The sequence below is a fragment of the Pteropus alecto genome, unplaced genomic scaffold (genome assembly GCF_000325575.1).
Source record: "Pteropus alecto unplaced genomic scaffold, ASM32557v1 scaffold67, whole genome shotgun sequence".
Classification (NCBI taxonomy): Eukaryota; Metazoa; Chordata; class Mammalia; order Chiroptera; family Pteropodidae; genus Pteropus; species Pteropus alecto.
The window spans coordinates 2714765-2739367 of record NW_006441061.1 but is presented as its reverse complement, the minus strand read 5'-3'; the positions used below and the strand labels follow the sequence as shown (position 1 = coordinate 2739367).

At 49.4% G+C, this 24603-nt stretch overlaps 1 protein-coding gene across 1 annotated transcript in view; it reads right to left on the bottom strand.

The window, feature by feature from the left end:
- The window catches only part of MVB12B (multivesicular body subunit 12B), a 154455-nt gene that overhangs the window by 90066 nt on the left and 39786 nt on the right, over positions 1–24603 (bottom strand). Inside the window, exons 3-6 of the mRNA XM_025051239.1 lie at positions 22282–22389; positions 17592–17688; positions 10167–10296; positions 7196–7318 (exon numbers count right to left, since the gene is read on the bottom strand). Of these exons, the coding sequence (XP_024907007.1) occupies positions 7196–7318; positions 10167–10296; positions 17592–17688; positions 22282–22389 (458 nt within the window). The remainder of the gene's footprint in view (positions 1–7195; positions 7319–10166; positions 10297–17591; positions 17689–22281; positions 22390–24603) is intronic.

The window sequence follows — 24603 nt, the reverse complement described above, 5'->3', positions numbered from 1 at the left end:
CTCTCTGAGAAGGGCAGGGCCGGCACGAGGCTCGGCTCACAGCAATGGCTGGGGCAAGGAACCTCGGGAACCATGCGAAGATGCGCCTGGTGAGCGCGAGATGTCGTGGGAGACGCGTCCGTTCACAGGGAGCCAGGGGCGGGCGGTTCCGCACAGACGAAGGGCAAGTACACGTTTGAGAAGCCCAGCGGGATGGCAGACAACCCAGGATTTCGAAGTTACAGGCCAAGGATGTCAATGTGGGCTAGTGAAGTAACACCTGAGCCCAGGAAGCCCAGCCTCTCATCTAACCGACTTCGTGCTCCGGTCCCACCCGTCCCGAGGGTTCTTCTCCGAGACACCCCTGGCTGCCGGTACTTTTGTCTGGAGCGTGTGGGACGCTGCGCCCGCAGAGTGAGGATAATGCGAACGCACGCGGCCAACACGTGTGCTCCCCGTGCAAAAAGTAAAAATCTGCATTTTAGTCTTCATCTTAAAAGGTGTGTCACATCAAGGACGGACGTGAAAATGTGTGGCCTATCTTCAGAGTCAAACAGAGAAACAAAAATGTGCGTGTGGTTTTAGTGGGAAGGCAAAAAAGTCTAATGATTTCACGTAGAGCCAGACACCCGGTTATGCCCGGACGTGCCCCAGAGACGGGCGCGTTTCGGCAGGCCCCCCTCCGTCAGAGGCTCCAGGGCAGAGCACCCCCTCTCCCCGCCTCGTCTACCCCCAAACCATTTCTTGCTACTACGCGAGTGGAGTCCAAATTCAAGTCTTGATTCGTTTGCTATTGGGAAGCGAGGAAAGAATCACTGGGGTCAACCCTCGGCCTGGCCGCCTCATCGCAGCCTGATGCAGGACACACGCAGCCCTTCTCGTAAACGATGCACCTTATATAAAAACACGCTTTCAATTCTAAAACATAAATCCCTCCAATCCTCTGGGCTGAGCCCTCTCCTGTGAAACCTGTAAAAGAGGAGAAACTTCTGGGCCTCCTCATAGGCAAATGCCACCCACGCCAAGCTTTCCGCCCCTCGGATGGGTGGCAAACTTCTCAACAGCACAAGGTGAACTCGGCCTCCCTGACCTCTGCAATTCTGGGCCTGTGGTTTGAGTCCTGTCATCTGTGGTACAAAAACCATCTTATGATTGAGCACTGACAGAGGCGGCCTGGAGATCTGGGGCTGTCAGCTTGGACAACAGGACTCTCGCCCGAGAGCTAAGGCTCTGTCCTTGTTGCTGGCTTATTCTGCGGGTTGGTCAAGGAGCAGAGTTGATCCCATATTGTAGGAAGGTGGGGTCGGCGAGGCCAGGACAGAGCGCGGCAGCTCGTGGGCTTGTGACAATGGAGTGACAGGGACGAGCCTGGGTGCGCATGGCCTGAATTCTAGATCACCGCAGCCCGATTTTTTTCTCTCCTTTAGGATGAGCCATTAACCTTTTCGATGACAGCCCTGGGATCGGAGTGACGGAACGATTTTTGAGGTCAGCAAGGATCTATGTTCTCAAAACCTGACATCAACATGCAAAAGTTGTGACTGAATCCCGGTGTCCCTGAGAGGAAGACTAAACGCAGGTGACAGATCTTCTGCAATCAAAATGCCCCATTTCCCAGAGTATCTGTCACAGATTGATAACATCCATGCAAAAAGTTAAGTACAATTATGTCTGTCACTAAGAAACATACTTGGGAACCTGTGACTGACATCTCGCTGGAAGCTGACAAATCACCGGAAGATTGCTGGAACAACTCAGAGCAGCGCCGTGCTCCCTCCAAGGAAGGCCCGGCCCGAGGGACTCCTGGGACAGGCTCCAAGGAAGCGGCACCTCGCCGGCCGCGGCTGCAGGGCAGGACTCCGTGGCTGGGAAAGGAGCACTGTGCTCTGTCGCTCTGGGAGGGAAGATGCCACTCTCCCAGGGGAGGGACAGTGTCAGTGGAGGGTCACGGGACGTGCCCTTGGCCTAAGGTCTGTGCAGAGCAGAGTCTGGGCGCAGCTTCTCTGTCAGGACCACGGTGCACAAGGCTCAGCCCCCCAGGCCGACGGGCAGGGCAGAGTGGAGCTACTGGAAGCACATGTTCCACATTTTCTAAGACAGCCCAGGCCCCATGTTTGCATAAACCTGAGATGTCCCAGAAATTCCAGGACTCTGCAGTCCAGACCGCTCATTTCAGATGGACTCTGAAAAAGACCCAAAATTCTTGTCGACAGCTGGTACCTGCCAACGCTGGACGGGGACACGGGGCACCAGCACTGCCGAGGGCCTCCTGTGTCCCAGGCAGGGCGCGGCAGCAGCCACTTCGCAGCCATCCAAGCCCTGCCTGACGTCCGAACTGGTTAGCGAGAAGGTGACGGTGACACGTCAGGGCATGGGGAAGCACTGAGAGCCCCGTGAGCAGAGCTCAGGGACAAACGCCCACGGCTCTGTGCCCTCCCCACCCACCAGAGCTCCCTGCAGTCACCGCTGGCAGGGTGTCTGCTGCCCTAACGTGCAGGTCTGCTGAATCTGGACTTGCGACGGTGGGGACAGAGAATGAGACAGGTTTCTTAAGTGAGGCTTAGGAAGAACCACTGAAGGTCTGAAAAACCCAGACGCTGTTTGAACATTGCCAGCAGTGTGACAACACCACGCGTGGCATTTTCACTTTGGGAAAGTTCTCTTTATCCATTCTTCAAAACATTCGGCCCAAGTCTACCTCCTTCTACTTCAGTCCACCTCGTCTCATTTTGCCTTGCGGGGCTCCCGACGATCCATCCCCACCTGGAAACACTCCTGCATATTGACCATTTAAACCTCCTACATATTTAAACCTCCTACATATTGACCGTGTAAACACCTGAAGCCAGCTGCTGTGTCTCAGGTCAAAACTCAGCGATCTCTCATACTCAAATTCCACACGTGGTCAGGTAACTTCTACAGGTGGTGCCTGGCAGTGGACACGACTCTCCCCACAGACCTGACAGGCGTGGGACACCATGTCACGAGATGTGCCCTGCTGCGCACACCACTGCATCCCGCACACCTGAGCTCGTGCCCGGCGGGGTCCTTTCACACAAAGCACTGCTCAGGCCGGTCTCCTCAGTTTGGCTCCTGTGCGATTGATTCCTGAACCTCAGGAGGCCCTGTCCACTCCACCATCACCTTTCATCTCCCGGCTCCAGCAGGGTGTGCAGCTGCAGGGGAGACGTGGAGTATCGATTCTGTCACTCGGCACATCAGCTCTCCCTAATGACTCTGTGTCATCTGCAGATTTGATAAGCACGCTTCTGATGTCTTTATCAAGCCACCGGTTCCGCCACGCAGCACGCCAGGGGCGGCGGCTCGGCAGGGGCCCCCTCTCGGGATTTTCGCCCACCCGCCAGGGCTACCGGCACGCCATCAGTTGTGAATCCGCCTGCCTCCCGGAACTTTTCCAGGCTCGGTCCCAGCAGAATCACCTGTGAGGCCCAGTATGTGAGAGGTGAGTGTGGGGGCTGCTCTGGGTGAAGCAGGAAGGTGCCGCTTCTATCTGCCCTCTGCCCCCTTGGCAGTGGCCCGGAAGAGGATCGGAGAAGCCTGCGCCAGGCTGAGGCCAGCTGGGAAGAGAGAGGGGAGACAGGACTGTGCCTCATTCCCAGGCCTGCCCCACCCTGCTGACCAACATGCATGAAGCAGATGGGCAGAGGACGGAGCAGCACCGATGCCCGGACAGAAGCCCACGGCTCTAAGCTCCCGGAAGAAGTGGCATGCCCCTCTGCACTTGGAAAGTTCAAGAAATGTGCAGAGGTGTTTGTGTGCAAGATCGAGTTTCACTGAATGAGGAAGAGGCGCTCCACCGAGACACCTTATCCTGCCTGTGACACAAACGCCACCTAACACTGCGTGGAATTCACCAGATACAGCGCAGGGGAAGCCCTGGTCCCTCCAGGCCTGCCCATTCTGAAGGGACAGCTCCGGCTCCGACCCCATGACTAAGCACTCTGCGGCAACAGGAAGGCAAGGGACAGGAAGCTCCTGGGGCTGTACCTGCCTCTGCAGAGAGAAGGCAGTTCTGCTTGGACCAGGAGGTCATCAGGTGAGGACCTATCATCTCTGAAAAGGTCCTTCGACTGCTCCTTGTGTCTGAAATAAGCAGGGGACCACAGCTCTCCAAAAAAATGGCAGGAAATTCTTTGAAATGTGAGCGACGACATAAGAAATGGAGGCCGAGCACATGATTTTAGCTTTTGAGACAAAGACTCGAGCTCAAGAAGGCAATAAAGGCTGCTATCACTTGCTCCCTCAGTTCCAGTCCCCCCAAGGGATTTGCTGGGCAGAGGGCCTGCTGTCCATGGCTCAGGAACCCTCGGGTGGGTCCTCCCTGCCGCTGCTCCAAATCTGGCCAGTAGAGGGCGCTGCATCACCACACTCTCGCTCTAGCCTTGGCTTTGCAACTTGATCCTTGCGTCCACACAAAGACCGCTCTTGAAGAAGCGTTTCTTATGCTTGGGGTTTCATACTACATGAGAAAGCAGCAGCAAAACACAAACTTGCAACAATATGATATCACCTATGTAAAAAGTACACAGAAAAATGACGTGAAGGAAACATAACCAAGGTCACGTGCCTTCTTCGCCCACTGGAAATGGAATTTGCGTTTTCATATTTTCTATACTCTCTCAATTTTCTACGAGCTTGTGTTACTCTCGTAATCACAAGAAGCTCCAGGAGCGCTCAAGGGCTCGGGAGTCGTGGGGCGGGGGGAAGGCAGAAGGAGCTGGTAACCTGGTGGAGAAGCCTTTTTGCAAAACCGAATACATGCCTGGATCTGGGCTGAGCACTGGAAAATAAAAGTCTCTGTCCTCAAGGAGTTCACAACAATGACCACAACACAAAGTGAAGGCGTAACAGCAGAGGAGCACTCAGAGGAAAGAGCCCGGCACAAGCCCGGCCCCGCCGAGTTCCTGGAAGGCTTCCCGCAGGAGGAGGCACTTGAACTGCTATTTGAGGCAGGAATGTGAGACACACCCAAACGCACGGGTGTCCACGCGAGCAAAGACACTGAAGCATCAAACAGGAAGGGAAGAGACCACCAGTTCGTCTTAAAGCTTGAGGCTCGGGGATGGGAGAGAAGACCAGAAGTCACGGGAGCCTTCAGCTCACAGGGCCACCGCAGAGCCCCACACTGGGGACGCGAGCGTCACCCATGGCTCACCGCCCGAGGGAAAGCTGTCAGACTCCTCTGCTGGCGAGACACAGAGACATGCAGCCTCAGGGAACAAAGCCATGTACTCATCATTTCATAAATCTTCGATGGAAAATCTGAATAAATAACCGGCAATTCATTTTTTTTTTTTTTTTTTAAATCGAGATACTGGATAAGAGAATAACACAAAAACCAAAGACACAAAAACCCTGACGGATCAGACTCACATAGGTGTGCGTGCCACCTGTAAATTACGGCGCAGCGATAGAGGAGAGTTTGGGGTAGACAGGTGATTTTTACCGGGAAGCATTAATATAACGTTCAATTATCCTACTGCATCCTGGCTGACTTAACTCAGCCAAATTAGAATACATTTTATATTGACTATTTTGACATTTTTTTATTTGGCAAGTAAAACAAAACCGATCCAATTTCCTTGCAGCCATTGTAAACTATAAACTGTGCGAGAGGTTATAAAATACATAAGCCTCATAAACACGTTGTTCTGATGCTCTACCTCCAGTTCTGCCCGGCGCCCGGCGCCTGTGCTCCTGGGCCCTCTTGCTGCAGCTGCTGGTGACCGTCCTCCCGCGGACGGGTGGGCTTCTGGAGAGAGCACTCCCCTGCCCGCACGGGAAGGACCGGCGTTCTTCCTCCACGGCAAGGCGAAACCTGCCCCGAGGTCCTGCGGGTTCCTAGGCCCTTCCCGCCCATATGCTGTCAACGGGGAGCAGCTGCAACTACTCCAGGGTGATGGGCCTGAGGTAACCTCAGCACAGGTGAGAGGGATGGCAGCTGTGACGGTGCTTTGGGCAGTGAGAAAGGAACGGGCAAGTGCTGACCCGAGCTGGGACTCCTAAGCCAAACGGACGCTCAGCGGCTCGACCTGCCGCTCCGGGGAGCTCATTAGCTAGTCATTATCTTCTCATACCAAAGAGAACCGGAAAACTGCTTCTGAAGTTTCAGGCGACTCCAGGGCTAGTTAAGTCTAGGAGCCTCTCTCAGTCTGTGAAACTGTCCCGAGAAAGCCCGGACTGCGTTCACGGGGGACGTTCTTCCGGGGGAGGTGGACGCGCAGCCAGAGCAGGGCCGAGAGCTGGCGGCCACACCACCCTCTCCCCGCACCCCCGGGGGCAAGGTGTGGGTCGTGGGGGCCCGGAGGGGGAGCCCACCGGTGACGAGCCTGTCCTGTTGCTGACAGTGCTCACCTCCGTTCGCCCACGCGGAAGCTTTCAGGTCCATTCTCATGGATGCTACCTCAGTCCCCAAGTGATGCCGCCTCGCCGTGTTTACTTGTTTTATTTACTTTTGTCATCCCTTTCTCAGACTTGATCCATCACTGCCGTTTGTCCCTCGTCCTCTAGTAATTTACTGGGGACGCAGAGGCTTTTTCTTTGACAGGCTCCTTTTTCTCAGGTGCTTCTTGCAAGAAGCGTAGAGGCCCCCATCCCCACCCCCATCCCCTCCGTTACAACAGGCACCAGCCGCAGGGCGACCTCTGTACTTCCTCGCGTTTCTTTATGGAAACAATTATTAACACTAACATCCCCTGAAAAACTGCGCGCTAGTCTCCCATACAGAAAGAAACTGCTCAATTCTTAGCTCATGGGAGAAAAGAAACAACATGAAAATGAACATAATTACTTAGCAACCCTCTTGTGTTTCAAAGTTGCGTTTCAAAGGTTTCAAAGGAGTCGCTCGCTGGCCAAGGCAGAGGAGGAACCTCCCTTCCCACGGCCACTGTTCCCAACTGTGTGGCTACAAATGTGTCTGTGTGTAGCTACAAGCTCGCTAGAAGAGCAAGCCAATTTAGAGTTGCATGTTCTATTTTAAGAGGCTTCAGAATATGTACAAAATAGAATACAGAATGGCCCTAACATTCAAGTAATGCAAAGATTTCGAACTGGGTTTTAAAAATCAGAGGCATACTGCTTCTGCACCATGTCAGCAGAGTCTAAGTGGCGGTGCTCTAGAAGGTTGTTCTGTGGGACTCAAGACCACACGGCTGTAACATGCACAGCAGCACGAGATGCCACTGACAAGCCTCACCTGGGAAGGCTGGGGGCCGGGGTGGAGGCGGATGATGACTGGGAAGGCGTTGTGGGTTGAGAGGAGTCATGATTTCTTGGGACTCTGCCCATTCGGTACCAGATCCCCATGCTGTTCAGTTCCCTTTAGGAGAAAAGAGAAATCTTCATGGCACTGTTTAGCACGAAGAAGCATTTACCCGAGTGACAAAGCAAACCGACTCCTTCGGAAGAATCATAGCCCCAAACACTAGGGAGTCGATCCTCTTCCACGGGATCAGTTCTGTCACCTCTCTCTGTGCTCTGGGTACCACAGCTCAGAGCCAAGTGTGAGGGCAACTGTCCCCATTAGGCAGGCCCTTCTGACATGGCCACCTCCTCCACCCACCCTGGAGCTTCTCTTCCTGCTACACTCTAGACGTTTTCCTTGGTTCTCGGTCTTTAAAATTGTTTTTATCTTGCCATTTAATTGTAGGTGTTCATGTGACAACTCACTTCAAGTCCTTTGTATGGTTTGGGTGAGACAGAGCAGTGCTTTTTGACTATGAGGAGAATTAGCCCCACCTGCTCTGGGACATGCCCCAACTTCTGGATAAAGCTCCTTACTGCCGAGATGTCACCTGTAGTTGGCCTCATTCTCTGAGTCAGCTTGGGGAGACATCTTCAAACCACGAAGCATGTGCCTCGTGAACCGCCGCAATGAAGGGTGGACACAAAAGGGCCTGACAGACTTGCTAGGCCCGCCCACCGCAGCCCGGCTGCACACCACACGGCACAAGCGTTTATGAGACAGGTTTGCTCTTAGGAATTGTACTGAGATCGTTTTAGCCACATCCAATTTACAACTTCTCAACTGCCCCACAGAACTGCATCTTGGGATGGAGAGGGATGTCATCTGTTCAAAAAACGAGAGCAGACTTATTCAGTGGATTCTTCTAGCAGCTTCTCTGTCCACCCAGGGATGATTCTAAACCATAATTCTGTCTCATTAGATAGACGGCTGATTCTCATCGGCTGCACTGACTTCGCCATGTCTCGGCTGAGGCTACACGTGCAGCCTTCGAGGAGATGTTCCCTGTCTGGGGTGTCTGTCTCCCCTGGCTGACAACCCAACCCTTGCAAAGTAACACGTGGAACTGTGCTCATTTTTTTTTTTTTTTTTTAGAAAAAGTGACTTAGAGTTCTGAACTGAATTCTCTTTCTTTACTTAAAAACAACACTGGAATTGTCTGGCTCTGGAAAAGAATTTTTGCCCCAAGATGAAACAAGACTTTAGCAATCTTTTCAAAATGATATAAAGGAAGATCTTAGTTTTGATTATCAAGACATATTTGGTAAGAATCTATTCTTTAGTATTGTTTAAACTATTAAAAACTGACTCTTTCAAAGTAGTATAATTTGTAATTAAAAATACACATAGTAACTGAAATTAGACTTTAAAAGTTCATCATTGAATTGTTGGCTTCTACAGTTTGTATTTAAGTGGCTGCTTCTAAGGCACCTGAAGCACAGTTATACTCCTGACTGCTTCCTGCTCCTGTTACATAGTCCTGTTTGTGAAATCCATTTAAACCATGTTCCAAAACAGGATTTTTGAGTGTGTAAGAAGGGAATGACCATAGAGTCTTTCTTAAAGACCACAAAATCTTGAGACAGAAGATTTGGACTTCAGAGCTGAAGAGTCTAAACAAACTCTTATGCACCAAGGTGAAAATAATCTCTATTTCTATGACACCAGCTCTCTGTGCACGTCAAGCAAATACCACACTCCTCCAGTGCCCTGCCTACAGGGAAGGCCCTGGCTTCTAGAGCAAAGAGGAGGGTCTGGGCTCATGGAGCAAGAAGTAAAACAGAGCACCAGGCAGATCCAGAAGGCCGACTTCAAAAGCCGAGTAGAACTCGCCCATGGGGACCCACAAGGACAAGTGAGATGCCTGCAGAGCTGGCTTGCGGCTGAGAGGCTGAGAACCATCCACCACACTGATTAACGGGAAAGCCCTGAACTTCGGCTGATTGAGGATAATGAGCACCCACTGCCTTTTGGACACCCAGCAGCTATTCATCCCCCACCTCCACCCCCTTCTTAGTCCCCGAGTTCCAATGGCACCGGCCCCGCTTCCAGCTCAGGACTGAAAGAGAGAACATTTTCCAGGTAGCAGTGCTGGGTTCAGGGTACACGGAACCCCAGTGAGCTCAATCAAGGCCAATGAGACAGAATCCTAGAACTTCCAGGAACACAGACTTGCTTGCTCTTTACCTTGGGACTTGAACCTGGAGGAAAAGTAGGTGAACCAACAGCACCACCATTCCTCCACTAGGGGAGAACACGTCCAAGAACTGGGTCCCCTGTGAGGAATCAGAGCGAAGTATTGGGGGTGGGGGCCTAGATCCTAGTGACTTCCTCTCAGTGACTACTTCTGGCCGCACCTGAAGCCAATCTGCCCCTGAATTCTGCTGTTATGTCAGCCAACAAATTCCTCCCTTGGCTGAAGCCAGCCCGGGTTGGGTTTCCTGTCACTTACGACCCAAAAAGCCCAGAGTGAAATCCTATTCCTTGTACTTAGTATCTATGACGCGGCTTCAGAGCCAGGCCCGTGCCCAGTACCGGGGCCACCAGGTGAAAAAGCCACTGTGGGCCCAGGCCTCGGCATGCCTCTGTTCATCAGAGAAGATGAACCTCAGGCCAAAAAACTGTCCCCCAAATTATCACGTGGTCTTTTAATACGTTTTCCCCCCAAGGGCTTCCCAGTGCACCTGGCATAAAACCCAAACCACTCTCGTGTGCTACAAGGTCCTGCCAACTCCCCCCACCCCGCCTCCTCCTCGCGGGGCTCCTTTCTGCTCCCCGGGCGCCATGTCCATCCCCACTGCCCACCCACTCTTCTCCTCTGCCCAGAAGGCCAAGAATCTCATGGGTGGCCTCAGGGCTACATCCCCAGAAGTGACGTGAGCGCTCTTGACAGAAAGAAGCCGTCTGTGTTACTGAGACTTACCCAATAAACGTGTACTGAGGAGGGGCCTGCTTGGTCCGGCCCATGATCCGAATGTCACAAATTGCAGCTTCGGTCGAATCTCGTGGGATGAATTTAATGCACAGCCTCTTCTTTCTAAATGCGACTTCCTCTGAAGGAAAGAGCAAGAAAAGGTATGAGCCTTCCAGAAATGCCGACATCTCTATTCCGAGTACCACGTCTCCTGTCACATACTCTTCCTGTCAGCGGAAGCGACCGGTCATCCAAGTGGCCTGACAGGAGGGCTGGGTTCTACCCCCGCTGCCCTCCATAGGGCCGCAGTGGACAGGCTGTGACTGCAGACTGGGCATCAGTCACCCTGCTCTGCGTTCACGACCTGACCCCAGACAGCCCCTGCCGAGAAGGGGCTCCCAGGGGTACGTCTGCTTCTGCAAGGAGAAACAGTCTGGAATAAACCGTGGGGCTGGCTTCTAGAAGCCACCACCACAAACAGCCTGCTCCCTGCACCGGCCGTCAGACACACGCGCAGAGAGACCCTGAGTATTAACGCTTTACCACGTGGGCTTTTTTCCCTTTTACTGTAGAAATTTTCTAACATTTCCCCAACGTAGAGAGAATAGTAAGTGAATCCACATGTTCCGGTCATCCAGTTTCAACACTGTCAAAAATGGACAGGCTGCTTTCGTCCCTCCCCATCACCTCTGGTCTTGCTGGAGAATTTAAAATGAATTTCCACCGCCGTGACTTCTCACCCGTGGATATCTCAGCAGGCATCTGTGGCAGTGACTTTTTTTTTTAACGTGATCACTATGCTATTCTCATTCCTAACAAAATGAACAATGATTTCTTAATTTCATCCAATAGACAGTCTAGACTCAAGTTTTCTCCAACATCTCAAAAGCGTCCTTTAACTGTTGGTTTGTCTGAATTTGGCTGTTAGGCCTCGTAAGTCCCTTTTATTTGGTAACGACCTCTCCCTTTGTCCTCGGGGCCCTGGTAGGTTGAAGAAACTGGGTGGTTCCCCTGTACTTCCTGTAAACTGGCAGTTACAGCTCAAGGCTCTATGCAGGCGCACGTTCGATTTCTTCAGGTGAGAGCACTTCGCAGGTGGCGCATGTACATCCCGTGGCATCACACCGTGAGGCATGCCATCCAGCTGGGCCACCCCGGGCTTCCCGTGGTGTGAGCCTGGTGCCTCAGCTGTAAAGTCCCCAATGACCATTCCCTGGGTGGTGTTTTCTTCCCCCTGTTGCATAGGTTCATAATTTCATTAAAGTTTTCAAAGTGGTGATTTTCTAAATCCATCATTCCTTCTACATTTATTAGCTGGAACGCTTCTACATAAAAAATAACTTTTCTTCTTAACTACTTGAGCTCTCTGCAATATGCTTGTATAGGAAAAAAACGAGTGCATGACTCTTTTATTTATCAAGTCTTAGAGTGATGAGTCGGTTCCCTAGCAACCTCCAGTGGTGACCGACCAGGTATTTGTTCTTTTGTGGTTTTTAAACATGAGATTTAATCAACGGCCGTGTCTCAATACATGAGTCAGACAGATCTGAGTTAAAATCTCACCTCTGCCATTTTCTGGCACTATGACCTGAATTTCTCTTAGCCTCGGTTCCATTACCCGTAAAAGGAAGTTAATGAAATGGGGACGTAGGGGAGATGAAAGGGGATCACACACGTGCTACACTTGGCCCGACGCCTGGCACCCAGGAAGTGCTCAATAAAGAATGTTCTCTATTGGATACTCTTATCATCTTTACAGGTAAGCCTCCAGCACACCCTGTATGTCAGGGCTGGGCACTCACGTTCAAGAACCCTCAGTTCTTGAAATAAGTACATTTAAAGCAGGGAGCAGCATGGGGAGGAAAGGGCGGTCCTGTTTTTGGAACTGATTTTACCAAGGGGAGGGCAGACTCGGCGGTATTGTATTGTCGTTGGGGACCGGGGTGGGGGGTTGGTTTTAAAAGAGCCAGGCGGAAACTCGGAAATTGTATGGGTTCTCTTCCTAAGCGAGGAAACTGAGGGCGAGAGCAGACCCACAAGCTATGAGTAATAACATCCCGAAGCCAGACCCCAAATGCTGTACCCAGCGAGGCGGGGTAGTGTCCTGCGGGAAAGCGTCTGGAGCAACCCTTCCCCTTTGAAAACTATTAGCTGATCAGATTGGGCCTTGGCAAGTGTGAAGAAGGTGAGATCTGTCCTCAAAGTAAAAGACAATGCAGGTACTTCACTTGCTTTTGCCAGGCTGCTCTTTGCTCCATTCCTCCCGTCTACGGCAAACTCTCAGAGATGGAGCCACTAATTACATAGGCTCAGACAGGCCTGATTTTAAGTAAACATATTATGCAGAGTCAACAGAAAAGTGTTCAGCCATGCTAATGAATACAGGGAAAGGACAAAGCACTTTACTGAAACAGTTCTCCAGTTTTTAAGTACTCTGTGGATTACAACAAACTATTTCAAATTAATGATAGAAGTCTCATCTTTTTGGCTGACTCTATAAAATGAGGACCTTAAATGCACTCAAACTGCACAGAGCTGACCACAGGTTTATCTGGTCAGCTTGTGCTCACCTGTCCCCTGGGTAAAAGGCTCCAGAAAATGACTGTATGACCCAAAATAAACAGGCTACCCAAAACCCGCCCTCCTTGTGTGATAAGATACACGCTGGAGATGCCAGGACGATCTCAGAATGTCCATGGGGCAGCAACCATTACACTCCTAGTTGCGGGGAGTGGCTTCCCACCCAGAATTACTATGTGGGGTCACCCCACAGCAGCTGGACACGACCCCAACAGGAATCAGCTCTGGGCCGCCTCACTTAAGTGGTTTGACAAATTGAGAGAAAAATGCAGAATGGGAAATGCTTAGTGTCTCTATAGTGTATCACTATAAAGACATTATCAGTCAATGAGTTGTCAAAAATGAACACCAATGCAAATTTTAAGACTAAGAAAAACGCTGGAGAAAAATGGGAAATAAACACAAGTCTACAAGCAATTTTAGTTCTCAAGCAGATAAGTCTTTTAAGAATAAATAAAAGTGGCCAGCAAACATTTGTGAAAATGTTCAGTCTTGCTAATAAATAATGAAGTGGAAATTAAATAAAATTAAGATAGCAAAACCAAATAAAAAATTTAAAACCCACGCTGGCAGGCCTGTGGAAAGCAGGTACGAGCCTGTATCATTAGTAGCACTGTGAACTGATATTCCTGGAAGTTAATTTGGCAACAGAGAGTAATAAAGCTTATTGTTATTGGGCCCAGCCTCTGAGCAAGGCACTGTGTACGATGGGCACCTTAGGTGATTCACAGATGAATTAAACATGGATCTTGCCCTCAAAGATAAGTAATAAAGACATGAAGAAACCACGTACATGGTTAAAATGCAAGCTAAAAGCAGCATTATGAGATGAGATGAATAATATTTCCCCCAACTCCATTTTACAGATGAGGAAACCAAGGCCCAGGACGGTGAAGTCCTACAGCTGGAAGTAGCAAAGCCAGACTCAGTATCAGGTGAGACTCACTCCAGAGCACAAGTTCTCCAACTTGCCAAGCGGCAGTTTGTCCTAACGGAATGCAGAGGCAGAATCGGCCACTCCCGTGGACCTCCCACCGCTGTGACGTGCATGTGCTCACTCCCCTCCGTCCCTTCCAAACAATGTGTGCTGTGCCAGGTGAAATAAAAAGCAATAAAGAGGGGGGCCTCTGACCGATCACAGCCCTGTCCAATGATACTGTAACGCAATTCCTTGTTCTCAGGTCCAGGTCACCCATAGACTAAGGTCCTTGAGGCTAGGGCCAGTATCTTAGTCATCTTTATATCCCATAGCCTGCAGTGCCTACTAGCCACTCATCAATCTGAACTGACTGTGGAGAGGAAGGAGAGCTTGATTCAAACTGGGATGTGTCTGATGCAGGTGGGAGAACTTGAGAGATACGGGGTGTGGACATTCAAAGTTGAGGGAAAGGGTTTTCAGGCAGAGAAGACAATAAAGCAAATATGTAGATTCAGAAAAAAAAAAGGAGTCTGCAGAGGGCTCCTTTTGGGTAGAGGATAGGGAGCTTGAAGGTGAGGAGTATGTGTGTAGAGGGAGGTTGGAGACAGACCGCAGAGGACCTGTTACCCAGCAGCCTCAAGTACCTGGTAACTTATCACAAGGAACTCATCCAAAGGCTACACATAACCAAGCTGATCTACAGATTCAACACCATTGCTATCAAAATCCCAGCTGACTTCTTCGCAGAAACGGACAAATTCTGAAATTCGTATGGAAATTCAAGGGACCCAGAAAAAGAAAAAGAAATTCAAGGGACCCAGAATAGCCAAAATCGTCTTGAAAAAGAACAACGAAGTTGGAAGACTCATACTTCTTGGTTTCAAAACCTGCTACAAAGCTACAGTAATCAAGACTGAGATACTGACCACAAGAAAAGACATACAGATCGATGAAAGAGAACGCAGAGTCCAGAAACCAATTCTCACATCTATGGTGAACTGACTTTCAGTGAGGATGACGCCACAGTTCTGTGGGGGCAAGAATGGGTATCCAACTGGGCAGTCACATGCAGGATAAGAAAGTCGCATCCTTATTTCACACCACAGACAGAAATTCACTCAGAATGGATCGAAGATATAAATGTAAGAGCTAAAACTACAAATCTCCTAGAAGAAAACAGAGGCATAAATCTTGGTGACCTTGGATTAGGCAGTGGTTTCTTAGGTATGTCACCAAAATCATAAGCAACAAAGGAAAAAAAAATAGATAAATAAAACTCTGACAAATAAAAACCCTTTATATTTTAAAAAGATATCAAGAAAGTGAACACACACAGATGGGAGAAAATTGTGCAACTCATATAATTAATAAAGAATTTACGTTTTCAATGTAGTTGACCCTTGAATGACGTGGGTTGGGGGGGCCAACCCCCTGCACAGTTGAAAATCCACAAATAGCTTTTGACTCCCCCAAAACTTAACTACAAATAGCCCGCCCCTTGACTGAAACCCTCGCAGATAGCAATAAACAGCTGATTAACACATATTGTGTATGCCATATGTATTATATATTGTATTCTTACAATAAGTTAGAGAAAACAAAATATTGAGAAAATCATACGGAAGAGAAAGTACACGTATACTATTTATTGAAAAAAAATCCATGTATAAGTGGACCTCTGCAATTTAAACCCATATTGTTCAATGGTCAACTGTGTATTAAAACATTCTTACCACTCAATGTTGAAAAGACAACCTAAATTAATATGGCAAAGGATAACAATAGACATTTCTCCAGAGAAGATACACAAATGGCCAACGGAAAGATGCTCAATATCATTTGCCATCGGGGAAATGCAAATCAAACCCACAATGAGTGATCACGCGACACTCACTAGGATGGCCAGGATGAAAAGGAATGACAATAACAAGTGTCGGTGAAGATGGAGAGAAATTGTAAGCCTCATACACTGCTGGTGGAAATGTAAAATGGTACTGCTACTTTGAAAAACAGTGTGGTGGTTCCTCAATAGAGAGTTACCACGTGACTCAGCAATTCCATGCCTAGGTATGTACCCAAGAGTTATGAAAACCTTTGTCCACACAGAAATTTGTACTTGAATGTGCCCAGCGGCATTATTCACAACAGCCGAAAGCAGAAACGACCCAAATATCCATCAACTGAATGGATAAGCACAATGTGGTATGCCCATATACGAGGATTATTATTTGTCAATAAAAAGCAATGAAGTCCTGATACATACTGCAACACGAATGAACCCTGAAAATGTTATGGTAAGTGAAAGAAACCAATCAAAAAGACCACATACTGTATGATTCTATTGCATGAAACATCCAAGATAGGCAGATCTACGTAGGAAGCACATCAGTGAGTGCCCAGGGCCGGCAAGGGTGAAAACGTGAGGGTTGGGAGAGATGGAAAGTGCCTGGAACAGGGAGAGAGGTTTCTCGGAGGGTGACGAAATGTTCCGAAATTGAATGTGGCGGTGGCTGCACAGGTCCGTGAATAAACTCAGAGCCACTGAATGGCAGGCTTTGAATGGGTAAACTGTATGACAGGTGAATTACCTCTCAACAAAGCAGTCACCAAAAGAACCCGATATACAAATACATGATATGAACTATCTGTAAAAGGTGCTTAAACACCTGCTTCTTATAGAGTGACACGGTGGTTAAAAGTGTGGCTGGTGTCGGACTGGTGTGCGTATTCTCGTTAGTCCCCTACTTCGAAATGTGTGTGGCCTCGGGTAAGTTCTTTAAGCCCTAAGTAGTGACTGTGCCTCATTTATTTCATATGTACAATGGGTTTAATAATACCCATCTATGAACAGGAGTCTTCTAAAGATTCGAAGAGATCAGGTATGTAAAGCATCGCAGAAGTTGGCATAGAGTAAAAACATGCTAAATATCAGCTATTATAATTATTAGCTAATACATATAATAACAAGTAAAAACAAAATGTCCAAAAGTGAAGAGACTTCTGAGAAAAATAAAAACATGCTATAACGGAATCTATTTGTTTCACTAAATAACTGCTACGTGGGGTCTGTATAGATATGGAAGGTCTGGTCTGTATGAAACGTTAGCAAGAAAACATCAAAAAATGGTGGAAACATAAAGTATGTCTGACACAGAATGAGACACGGAATTTCATAAATAAATCGTGTGTCACAAAGAAAGGATTCTCTGTGTTTGTGTTTTTTATTCACTGCTTCGCTGTTGTGGGAATCCTAAAGTTGGTCAGAGTAATTAACAATAAAACAAGCTAAGTGGTATTACATCAAAATGGGGAGGCTCAAATATCCCAAGGCTTCCCAGCACTATTTAATGACTGGCGTGCATGACAAGGGCTTGAAAGCACCCCGGGACCCCGAAGAAGCTTCCGATTCATCAGCGACTCGCTTCTGCCTGGTTCTACGCAGGGCTCAGAGCACTCGCTCAGACGAATCCTGTGTTTCCCAGCATGCAGTCTCTCTGGTTCTGGCTGTTCTTGTGAGCTCCAAGACTCCAAAACGGGGGACATCACTGCATTCGTATTCCCTGGGCATCTCTTGATTTATTTTTCCCTTTGCTGCTGGGTCTCGTGCCAAGCTTGGCTTCGCAATACCAGAGGCTGCACTGAGGAAAACTAGCTCCGGTGTCTTTGTCCGTCCGTTCCTAAGTGGCCGATTCTGCAGGGAGCCCCATTCTAACAGAAAAGGACATCCTGCTCACTTACATGGCGCTAACGAGAACACTGTAAACTCCTTGGAGAACCGAGTCAGACACACGTCAAGAGCTGCAGGGTTTATTCATGGGCATGCGGTAAAGACTCCTAAAATGTTTCCAAAGAAAAATGCACATAAAAAATATCTAAAAATATACCTGGAGGAAGGAAACTCTCATTGTGATGAGTGGCACTAAAGGATGACTCACGTGTGTCCACCGTCTCCTGAATTGGGATGAAGCCTACAGGCAGAGTGTCCTTGATGTCAATGAGCTTCATATCCACTAACACGTTCCCTAGATGACTCTTGGGAAGAAAGAAAAGAGATACAGACTATTAATCTGAACACGCCTGTGGTGGGTTTGCCATTTTGGCTTCGAGATGCATATTTAACACAATGACTCTTACAGCTTTACGACAGCAGGTTAATTAAAGTAGGTGCCACTTAACGTTCCCCAGCGGTTACACAGGGACTCGGTGGCCCTCGGGAAGGAGTTTCATCTGCAGAACCTCAAAGCCACTCACTCAGATGTGGCCTTGGTTAGGCAGACAAGCAACCCAGGAGATGCTTGAGACATAACCCAGCAGAAGGCAGCTCTGCACAGGTCCCAAGGAGGCTGCCACTCAGCCTGGAGCATCAGCTCTTGGGCCCGGCAGATTTTATAAAGAGCAAATTCCTGGGGTAGTGCTGTTGGGGACAGAGCTGCATATAAACCTAACAGAGAACCAATCACATTCCTAAGTGATTGCCAGTCTGCACGTCGACATGCATTTCTGTTGCTAGATACATTCTCGTAAAATCCCAAGAATCATAAACTAATAGAGTGAAAAGCCCTACTGCCTCAGTATTACACATCTTCTAAAATGACATGCACCAGAGCCTCTTAAAGCCTCTATTTAGGGGTGGTATATGGGGTCCACAGTGCGCAATTTCTGAAACCACTGCAGAAATATCTTCCAAAGATGGCACGCGCCACTCTAATTGCGAGAGAGAATTCTCCGCAAACACACTGGCACTCGGCGCCCGCCTTTCGGAGTGTATACGAGCTCAAAAGATATCTACCCTACAACTTAAATATGTGGGGCCGCCTCGGAGAGTTCATTACGGTCTTCGCAGTGATCTGCAGCTTGCTTCCCCCTCTCTAGTTAGAGCCAGTTAAGGGAAGACTTATGGCTTCCGATCCCAAGTCTCTCCTGCTAGGATCCTAGCGATGCTCTTTGCGTGCCCATTTCCCAGAAGCCCCTCATCCCCAGAAGCCCAGCCTGAGCACACGCTCCGCTTCCTCGTTCTGTGCTCCCGGTCACCGTGGCCGCCCCGCTCACTCTTCAGGCCTTGTTTCTGTCTTGCTCAGAGAAGGGCCTGCGCCTCCGCGTCTGTGCGTCATCGGAGGTCAGCCCTTCCCCGCTGGATGACAAATCTAAACTGTCTCGATAAAAACGTTAAAGGTGTATCTGATAAATACGCTATAAACCAAACGTGCGCAAATGAAATAAACTCTTTGGGACCCGACTGCGAGGGTGACCGCGCCGCGCGGGAACTGCGGCCGGCGCTGCTGCGGCGCCGTGGTTGCAAAACCGATCCTGTCTCTCGGAACCGTCGTGTCTGCCGACGATGCGGTACCGTTACACCCCAGGTGGCTGGGCCTCGGGAAAATGGAGCACAGTGCAGCACAGCAAGCGGAGGGCTGGACCCTCACGGGTGGGGAATAAATCTCTGACCGTGCGGGGAGGGTCTGAGCGGTTACGCTGACTCGCAAACATCGGCGGCTTTCAGAGTCGCCTCATCTAATCTATCATAATTTTTTTTCATGGCAGTTGCGTCTCCATGTCATCACCGCTTTCTGCATTGAGAAATTAGCAGCTGGGTAGGTTTCCCTGCCCTGGAGATAGATGGGCATTCATCAATATCCTTCTCGAACGTCTTCTGCGTGACAGCTTGGGTTTTACGGAAGTCAACTGCAAACCAGTTAGCGACCTCGCCCTCCACACTCTACACGTCCCCGATCGTAAAACCAGAACGTCAGCCGTGAGGCCGTTTAAAAAACGCATCAGAAAACCCTCCCGTGCGTACGGAGCGGGGGGCTGTGCCTTCGGGACTTCCTGCGGTCCAGGGGGGGCCCTGGGCACATGGCCGCCACCACACTGGGTTTCATGCAGCAGGTCTGCGACACCATTAATTTTGTGAGTTCCTCTCCCAACCCCCATCCCGTGCTCCCTTTCATTTCCTCCTCATAAATATGAAGAACGTATTCCCAATCCTTGTTGAGCAAATGATTCATGCCAAAAGCCCAATATGCACTGACTCAGGGTGTTTATATTGTCTCTGGTAGCCAGTATTTGCTAGTATACTGTAATTATTTTTGACAACCTTGCATTTAAGGTAGCCACAGATAACCAACTTAATATTCAAATGTTCATAAATCCTTCTGTTTAATATCCTCCCTACCTAATCTATATACATTATTATTACAGGTAATGCAGAAAGTACAGGGCATGAAAAGTGCAATTAATCTCGATCCTTCCCCAGGAAGCAATGTCACTCCAAAGCCAGGTTTCTGTATTAACTGCGTTATTGGGGAAAAGAAATTTAGGTTTCAAAGGAGTCTCCCCAAACTCCTACACTGGGAGTCTCAAGTCACCTAATTAAGAATCTGTCCAGTCTGGAGATCCCACATCCCTCCTTTACAGCTGTAAAAAATTATGCTCTGCAAAGTCTTGGCTCTGAGAGCAGGGCCAGCACAGACCGGCTGCGGCAGCCTGAAATATGCCTCCTCCTGCTCCGTTCCTGGGCTGACAAGGGGCCCCCGGAAAACGAAATGCACCTATTCCGTATACTGCTTCACGGGAGAGGCGGGGGTTCCCCCACTACCTTCTTCCTCATCTTACACCCCTCACTGCACCCCACCCCCTGCCACGCCTGGCCCCCATGGACTAAGACACACAAAGTAGACAGTCAATAAACATCTCTCTAATGTTCAACAAATGTGGACTAAGTCAGTGCATTTTCTATAATACGTTTACCTATGACGCCCCAAACTAACAAGCCCCAGTGACCTCTCTCTGTCATTTTTAGACTTGTCACTGTTCCCACACCGAGGGATCGGGGACTCAACTGGCCTAGAATGCAAATAACCCACAGCCTTCAGGGGGAAACACAGCAAAAACACATTGAAAACGATCAAAGAGGTCGTGGCTGTCCTTTGAGGGCACAGTTTTGAAATAAAGCCTCTTCAGTCAGGACAGGTGAAGGCTCAGCAGATATCAGCAATGACACCGCGAAGCCACTGAGCAGAGCGAGGGTGTGAATACGAGCACTTCGAATCCTCGGGAGTTCATCCTTCCAGCCCTGAGCAGCCATGAACGTGCGGGCCAGCAGACAGAACAGAGGTGACGAAAACTAAAAACATACATAGTTTCAAAAAAGGGTTTCGGTAAACTGCAGGGACAAAGGGGCGTGGAGTGCACCGTGCGGCTGTGGACACAGGGGGAGAGGAGGGGGGTGACGGGGCGACTGCCCCAAACGCCATGAGCGCACGTCTGTGAAGGCAACCCGGCCTTCAGACCAGGGACCTGCTCACACTCGTTACAGACTCGGCTGCCGCCTTCGGGCCTGTGTGCAAAAGATTTCCAATGTCTAGTGCCAGGACTGTCCCTATGCCGTTAGAAACCCTGCACTTTACAAGCATGTTACTCTCGTAATTGGAGGCGGGGGGGGACAGGAATTAAAGCAAGGACTTCTTCCCCAGTCCCAAATACATGAGAAATAATTTTCCTAACAAAGACAGGAGCGGCTGGTGGAAGAGAGTGATGGCCAGAGCGCCTTACGACTGTCCGCACCCAGGACACGCTGGCGGGACACACAAGGGCCCCGTGACAGGGCCACAGGGCTGTGTGGCGGGGGGGGGGGGTGACGAGGAAAAAGGCTGTTCCTTTTCCCCTTTCGTGCTTCTAAATGAGGATGTCTGAAGTTGCTTTTTTCTTTTTAAACCACGAACATATATATTACCGTTATAATAAAATTTATAAAAATGTTTCAAAAAAACTTTGCTTTAGAAAAAGATTATAACATTTAGGCCAAGAATAAATTGCCACCCCTGAAAATGACAATCTGACTGCTCCCTCATTTGGGGTTAGGGAAGACAGGTGACCTTGGACAAGCACAAAAACTGTCTGACCTCAGGAAAGGAGCTAATACTTCAAGAGTCTGTCTCAGGATGGAAGAGGTGTTATCTGCAGGGTGCCTGAGCAGGCCTCACATGGGGTGGATGCTCAGGAAAGCTAGTTCCCTTTTTTCTAAGCCACCCGTTAAAACACTATTGGAAAAGCCTCAGAAGGTATCTTTAAAATTTCCTAATTTATGGGCCCAAGCATTAAAAACAGCATACTAAAAAGCAGTCTGCACATGTGGATGCCTACCTGCAAAAACAATGACATGTCAGAGGTCACAGAGACTCGGGGAGGAAGCCGGTCATTTTGGAAAGGCCGTATCTGTGGTAAGGAGTGACCATGCAGCATCTTTCTAGCGATGCCTCCACTTGCCGGTCAGCTTTCATCCCAGCCCCACGGGAAAGTCCCCAAGTCGCCACTACCTGTGATTTGTTACTTGGAGGGGAGGTAGGCATCTGAGCCTGGGGGAGAAATTTCCTGGTTTCCTTCTGCGCACGCATTTTAATGAAATTCACTGTACACTTGGGTACGTGGTTAATAATACTGTTAATAGATGAAACACAGCGCTAGCTGCTGATGCGACCCAGTCCACTAAAACCACAGATAAATTAATATAGCAATAAAAATAAACCACCGCCACAACAAACAAACAAACAAAAATGAGGAAATTTTCAACAGGAACATAAATGGCTGGTGCTCGTTCAGCACGTGGCAAAGCGCTACTGGACTTACATTTTCTTTGGAAAATGATCTTGTGAAACACAGGTATCTGGTCACCTTGGATTTAAATAAGCCGTCTTTCCAGAGGTCAGCATCCACACCATCTGCTGTCTGGGCAACCTGCACCGGAGAGACAGGGGGAAGGACCACAGGTAAGGCAGGACGGAACCGGAGGTGTGCATGAGCAGCTTCCTGCCAATTAACACTGGCCCGAACTCTCATGGCATCTCATTAGTTCATTTCACTGGGCCCTGGGAAGAGATTTTCCAAAAGGGGAAAAGGGAGAGTGTGAAAAATACAACTTCTAAAAATATTGTCCCTGGGGAAGCCATTGATTAAAGACACTCTGACAAAAATGGTTCTAATGAGGAAAGAGCAACTTTTGTTGTAATGGACCAAGGAGGGACTGGAGAAGTCAGCACATTCGGTGGCTCATTACCACCTACTCAGGGGACGGTATGGGGTGCAGATAAAAGTCCAATGTGGTGTGAAATGCCACCTGAGAGGGTCGCTGCCTGTGGAGAGACTGACACATGGCCTCCTGCTCCAGGACCCTGGGCCAGCCAGGGGGCTGCAGTCAATGGGACTCTACTGGGGACCGGGGGCAGGTATCAGGAAAATTTGCTCCTTACTGTGTCTTCTTGGTACAAGCTCTGAAAGTGATATTCAAGGTCGGAAACCGGACCATGAGAGGAAAATAAAAAAATATCCAGTTCCTTGTTTACAGTCTCACTAAGAAGCCATTTTCCCATGTACAGCTACAGAAATCTTCCTCTAAGAAGTGTTCAAGGATGAAGCCAGCCTAGACTTGAGTCTTAAAGGACCCGTGTCCTGGCTGCGGGGCGGGGGCTCAGCGCAAAGCCGCGCGTTGTGGGAGAGCGTTCGCGGTGAGCCTGGAGAGGAGGGGAAAGGCGGGATGAGGGCGGCGTTCCTCTCGTTTTTCCCAGACCGCTCTGTGAACCGAGTCAGGGCTTGCTCTGCCTTCTCACTCAGCAGCCAACACCACAGCGCTGCCAGAGACGCATCGGGGGATGAATCAGCCTTCCGCACCTTGGCGGGTGCCCTGAGCGGGGACATCGGGAAGGCTGAGGGGGCAGCGCTGCGCGGGATGAACTCTGAAGGGGTCCTCTGCACCTGCTCTCTGCCGCCTGAGTCGCCCCTGTGAGGTGCAGACTCTGGGATGCAGCCCTTCATCTGACAAGCTCCCGGCCATGCTGACACGCTGCCGAAAGCACCTCCATTCTTTACACAAAACACGGCCTGGACTCAGCCGCACCCCGTGCACGTGCTCACAGAGCCAACGGCCTGCCACATGCACAGGCCGGGGACGTGCGGGGTGGCTCCCCCAGGACATTCCCGGGGTCCCCCACGGCCACGTTCCCTGAGGCTGCCTCAGAAAAACCCACAGGCCAACCACCAAAAGAAGGATGCTTTTCCCCACAAACCCAACAATTACAAATTAGCGAATACAACAAAGGGAGAAGAAAGCTCCTTCTGTTAAATGTGCAGATATGTCTGACTTGAAATCTGGAGGAGTGGTATGAGGATAATTTTAGGAACTGTTTGCTACAAGTATGTCACCCACACAGAAAGAAACACGCTGGGACGGAATTAGGCCTCGTCAGCATTTTTTTGTCCATAATGGTCATATGTAAAGTTTCTTGGAAACTTTGTCATTTTTAGACTTGTCACTGTTTAAGGCACTGGCCCCAACTCTCCACCACGAAGGGTCCCTTTTGTTTGTTTTCTGCCATGGATTCCATGTTTTGTTCCCCAAACTCTACTTATACGGTACTTCCCCAATTCTAGGATGTAGTCATTTGGGAATCACTGTGGATTTAAAGTACACCACTTCGGGAAATCGAAAGAAATAGTATCATATCAAAATGTCCAATCTATTTTAAGATGCATCCCAATTTCAGAATCACTAAAATGAGAGAATAAAAAAATGCTATAAGAACAAAGAAACAGGAAACCTGTATAGTTTCTCTGTAATAAATGCATTATTTTTGATACATTAAGAAAACATAGTCTGCAGAGCACTTGCCGTCTGTGGAAGCTCAGGCTGGGGGGCCTCAGAGGGAGGACGCTGTGTCTTTAACCTTCCGCCGGAGAAGAACGGAGAAGGGCTCTCCTGGAACCTGGAAATTCCACCGAGAGGCAGCTTGTACCCTAAGTCAAGGCTATTGTTCCCAGTGTTTGAAAACGACGATACCCTCCGCTCCCCTCTGCTAGGATTGTCCTTTTCCTGAGAAGACACCTTGACGTGATAGGCCAGTGCAGGGATGCTGAGGGCAGCGGCCAGCCCTTCCTCACGCTCCCCCCCGCGGGCCC